The sequence below is a fragment of the Belonocnema kinseyi genome, chromosome 7, assembly GCF_010883055.1.
Source record: "Belonocnema kinseyi isolate 2016_QV_RU_SX_M_011 chromosome 7, B_treatae_v1, whole genome shotgun sequence".
Lineage (NCBI taxonomy): Eukaryota > Metazoa > Arthropoda > Insecta > Hymenoptera > Cynipidae > Belonocnema > Belonocnema kinseyi.
In genome coordinates this window covers 123723215-123729075 of record NC_046663.1, presented here as the reverse complement: position 1 = coordinate 123729075, position 5861 = coordinate 123723215, and the positions used below count along the sequence as shown (strand labels likewise).

Here is a 5861-nt window from a genome sequence, read left to right as displayed (position 1 = left end):
ACCAGTCTTCCAAAAGTTATCCGGTATACAGACAACAACGACGTCGCCGGAGAGACAAACAGACCCCGATGTAAAAACTTGTTTTTCTGACTCAAGAGGCCTCAAAACGTCGACATTTGATAAAATCCGAAAAAGTCATATTTCATAAAAAAAATTAATACCTTCTCATTTTGGATGAGAATGTAAAAATTATCAACAACATTTGTAAAAAATCTTTCGAAGAATAAAAGGATTGTCCCGTAAGTTAGAACCGAAGAATTACTATTTCATAAAGATGAAAGTTGTTCTAAATATTGAGCTATACTCGCGACCGAGAAAAATCGGAAAAAGAAAGTAAATTTGAAAATTGAACTGCAGTTCAAGTATTAAAAACTTAACAGTGATTGATTTTACAAGATGATTCTAGATCTGTTCAAAATGATATAATTTACATATTTTAACGTTAAAATTTCAACTAATTTAATTCGAAAGCCTTAGTAGTGACACAAGTGTAAACAATCGAATTAATAGCTTCTTAAATGAACGCTTTTATTCAATTTCAAAATCTTTTTGAAGTATTATTTCAGTATAAAATATTCCATTTTTAATCTACTTAGTTTGGAAATTTAAAAAAAAAAAACATTTTCAATAGTAAACAATTTGAAAAAGAATTGTCACAATTTCAGAGTGACAAATTTAAACTTTGAATGTTACAATTATAATAGTTTTTTTTTATCTGTATTTCCAAGGTATAAGTTTTTCATTTTGAAAAGTTCCGAAAATTTTTTAAAATAATTTAAAAAGATTTGAAGTAATTTAAAAAAGAATTGATACTTTTGATGATTTTAAAATGTTTTGAAATGTTGACATTTTATTTTGAAAAATTACATAATTTTAAGAGGGGGTATAAAAATATGGCACTGCTCAAAAAATACCGATAGGGATGAACGAAAAATCCCAAAAAATGAAATCTCCGGCACCTGAATAATAATTTTATCAAAATTGTATTAAAAAATACATTAAAAAAAATGTGCGCTTTGAAAGAAAAAAATGTTGTGCCTAAATTTTTTTCATACCTGCATAAGAACATTTTTGAAATAAACTTTGCAGGATTCAATTCAACAACGATTTATATAAAAATTTATTTTTATTATTTTTTAATTTAAAAAAATTCGATTTTTCAGAATTTTTAATATTTTTTTCAAATACTATGCATATTTTCAAACAAAATTTTTCATACAGATATATATATATATATATATATATATATATATATATTCGATTATTGTATTTTCAACTAATAAATAATATTTAATAAACAATTTTTGAAATTGTTTAAATTCATGAATTTTCTAGTTCGGATATTTTATAATTCAGCAATTTTCTTTAGGAATTTTTCAAATTCGGTAATATCTTATTGTCCGCAATTTTATTTATTTTATTTTTCGTGAATTCTCCAATTCGACTTTTATAATTTCGGCAATTTTATTCTTTGGTTATCTTTCAATTTACGAATTTTACAGGGTCGGCAATTTTATTTTTCGGGATTTTTCAACCGCCCTTTCCGAAAAACAAAATTTCCACATCACTGTAAAAATTCCGAAATTATAACATTGTCGCAATATAAAAGTTCCGAATTGGAAAATTCTCAACAATCTACAATCTTACAGAATTTGAGAATTGCCGATAGAAAATTTCCGAATTATACAATATCCGGGCTAGACAACTCCCTAATTTGAATAATTCGGGAATTTTCTAGTTTGTATATTTTATCATTAGACAGCATTCGGCCTGGATTTTTATTATTCGGGAATTTCCGAATTCGATAATATTGTAAACTGTTCAGAATTTCATTATTCTAGAATTTTTTAATTCGGGATTTTCAGGTTTCAGAATTTTATAATTTCGGGAAGTTTACAGTGTCGAAAATATTTCAAACATTTTAAAAAATTTATAAGATTGTAAAAAAGCCTGGAAGATTTTGAGGCATTTTTTGCAGAATTTTACATAAATTTTACGACAAAATGGGAATCATTTTAAATATATTTAAAAGTTCTGACAAACTTAAAAAATAATTTGAAGTATATATATTTCGAGTAAGCTGAAGTAATTATAATAATTTAAAGTTTATTTTAAAGTATATTTTATGAAACATGATATTTTTTATGAATATGACAGTGAAATTCTGTTTTTATAATTTTGTTTGCCAATGCGAAACGTAATCTGGCTTAGAACTGCCGTCTTGACATCTAAAAACCGAAAGAACAATTTTCATATCACTTGGAATTATAATTATTTTTTTATAAGTCTAAAAAAATCCATAGAAATTGCAGGCCATAAAAATAAAAAATAAATAATATTAAAGAACTATATATAAACAAGATATAGATTGAAAATTAAAAGTAATAATTTTAGAAATATTGGGAAATATATGAAACCGTAATATAAATTATTCATCGACTTTTATTTGTGGTATTTATTAAAATAACCATGTTTTGAAAAGTTATAACTTATAAATGTAAAAATGTTTTAATTGGTAATTTACTAAATTTACTTTCAATCCAAATGGTTCTTGTTCGAGCTAAGTAACCATTAGTGCGCCTCGAGGGGCCTACTGAGAGTTGCTTACAGCGCTCCAAGTGGCTGTTGCCGATGGCTGCTATAGCCGGGCAGCGGAGGGTAGAGGGGAACTGACAATTTTCGCCGGATGCGCCGTCTATACTTATCGCGGGTAACTAAGCCCGCACCGCATCCACGTTTATAATATCTTTGCTAGGACCTAATATCTTTGACATTACACCGGACAGGCAGGCAGAGATGTGACAGTTCCCTAAAAGTGGAGTATTATGTTACCAACCCTGGTTACGCTACTTTGGTCTCCTTATGTCTATTCTTCAGGGTCCATGGTCTTACACTTTTATGTTATTGCTGTGTATTGGCTGCACTGCATTGCACAATCATGGCTGATCCGTTGAGTTTGCTTCGACAATATAATGTCAACAAAAAAGAGATTATTGAACGAGAAAGTCAAATTATTTTTGGGGAATTCTCCTGGCCAAAAAACGTAAAAACCAACTACTTGACCTACGGGTATGTTATCTTTAATCTGTATACATAACTCAAAAATCATACTTCCAATCTGGATGTATGTTCAGCCTCCAAAACGTTTGCATTTCCGTTTCGCACTGTTCGCTTATGCACCAATTACGAAATTATTGCGCTATAGTTTTATTGAGTGATTTAAATATTAATTTATTGCATATTCTCCAGAATTGCCCTTGTGGACAAAATGTGTATTGTTGAAATACACTTATGACATATTTTGAGTGCATGCGTGTGTAAAAGGAAACTAATACAATTTTGTTTTTATACCTAACGTAGGTTTTTAAGCAACATGATCGCATGATGTAGTTGCAATCAAAAATTTTTTTTATCATGTACATAGGCTCTTAAATATAGGTGTTGAAGAATTAAAATTAAAGTGACACAGGTACATAAAATGGAGTATGGTTGGTCAAGTTTCGTTCAAATTTCAAACGTGTTTTAAACTAATATTAACATTAAATATAAATGTGTTAACATTCATTTCACTGTGTTATATACTATAGTACTTAATTATTGGCATCGGCATGTTTATGTTTAGTATCTACTTTAAAACGGATAAAACAGTCTACGAATACCCATAACCTCAAATTCGTACAAATTTCCTACGGTTTCTAAACGAAGTGTCACATATTTTCATTTCGGTTGAAAAAATAAAACGACTTGAGTTCAAAAATTGGAATAAATGATTAGCGTATTAAAATAGATAACTACAAATAATGTATGTTACCCATCTTCTTATAATGAGAATGTATCATAATCCACATTGTAAAAAAATATGATTCCATAACGTTCATCGTAAGTGAAAAAAATTACGCGTTGTAAAAAAAGATATTTAATTCTACAAAGTTTATTGTAGATACAAAAATACTCTCAGTTATCGACGCAAAATTACTATGAAAACCGTAGTCATTTTACACAAATTTGGTAAAATACTACAAAATCGTAGGACGCTTTTAAATTTTCATCGGAGAATGTATTAGATTTGTGTAAAATTTGACCCCTCTCTGCCCGTTTCTGTCAAATGTCCACGTTTTGAGTACATCTGAATCCGAAAAATAGGTTTTTACTAATAATAATAAAATAATGTATCTCTGTCTGTGAGCACGATATTTGAAAAAAATGGATCTATTAGATTGGCTTTTGGTACTCTTTAAGTATCGAAAACTGAAGGTCATGTTCCTTAACCAGCTATCTTGCATTAAAATTCAAAAAGTGAGCGCATTTTGTAAATTTTTGAGACCACTTTTTCAAGATTCAAGAATTTCCTGTATGGTTATTCGTAGTACTTAAAAATACGATATAGAAATACGCACGATATGAAAAAACGTCAAGAAAAGGAAAACGTTGCTTTTTGAGTTTTTCCGAAAAAATTGAAAATTCAAATTTTAGGGCACAAAAAATAATGAAAAATAAAAAGTTACATTTTGCGGTCAAAATATGCAAGACAGGAAAAAAGATGAATGGATTAAATTTGTGCACCCAAAAGGGATTTACAAATTTGTTATTACTCACTTTTAATAGGCCGCGCAGTTTTTGATTTATCCGTAAAAAAAGCATTAAAAATAGAAAAATTAAATTTTTGGACAAACGACACAAGCTACAAAAAAAAAAAAATAATGAGGCAAAATTTGTTCGCCCAAAAAAGATCTACACATTTTTTATTAATCATTTTTTGGCAGAATGCGTAGTTTTTTTTTTAGTCGCAGGGTGCATAGTCTACCCCCTTTTTTCCCCTTATTTTCCTCTTTTCCTTGAAATTCTCCTATTCCCCCCCCCCTCTCTTTAAATATACGACATTTGATAATAAAATATTTTTATTGCGCGAAAAATTCTCTGAAATTAGTCAGTGTACCCATTATTGAATAATCATTAATTTCCAGTACTGAACCATTACAAATACAAAATGAGAAAAGTTACAAGACATATAGTACTTTTTCAATAAGCATTAGAAGTTAAACAATTTTTAATTGAAATGAACGAAGCAAAATCCCTAATTAAACAATGGAATATTTCAAATTCATCAATGGAATTTTAAATGTTCTAACTTGAGGAATCTTTTTGCAAGTTTAAGAGCACTGTAGAGTAGGGCGGAGTGAAAATTCTAAAATAAATCAAATCATTTCAGCTAAGGGGAAAAAACTTGTGGATTGGCATTCGAGAAAAGTGAGAACAAATGTTAATCAGTTAAATTTAACGATTTCAAATTAAAAATATTTCATTTTGCTTAAAAAATTAGGACGAATTAGTTATGTTTATATCTTTCACTAGCAAACTATAACACAAAATCTGCCCGCTTCGCGGGCACATTCTCCTCACGCGCGGATCGTTTCGCTCGCAAGTTTGAACGTGCCTATGGCGAGCGAGACTGTTGCTTCTCGCGCTTCGCGCTCGATAATATATTTACCTCGCGCTTCGCGCTAAATAATGTATTTACCTCGCGCTACGCGCTCGATCTTTGTGCATATACTTTTAAAACTAAAGGTGAAAGCATCGACAACAGTAATTTGGTGATTGTGAATTCTCTTTTATTAAAGCTCCTTTGGCTTCATAAATGTATATTATTATCATTCGTACCTTGCATTGGTGTTAAAACAGGCGAAGTTTCATTGTCCCGTTTAAAAAAATGGGCGTTCTTAAAAAAATGTATTATTAAACGTTTTATTGCAACTTTTGTCGTTTTTCCATAAACTTAATTTTCTCATTTCCAATGTTTTCTTTATGATTTTAACTTTACACATACGGTCTACTGAGCAGCTTTACCGTTTTTCAAATTCTAA

General features: G+C 29.4%; 1 protein-coding gene across 1 annotated transcript in view; it reads left to right on the top strand.

Moving 5' to 3' along the window:
- The first annotated feature begins 2848 nt into the window (after window positions 1–2848).
- LOC117176244 (parafibromin) overlaps window positions 2849–5861 on the top strand; it is a 41105-nt gene continuing 38092 nt past the window's right edge. The window contains exon 1 of the mRNA XM_033366392.1: window positions 2849–3069. Within this exon, the coding sequence (XP_033222283.1) occupies window positions 2939–3069 (131 nt within the window). The 5' untranslated portion in view covers window positions 2849–2938. The remainder of the gene's footprint in view (window positions 3070–5861) is intronic.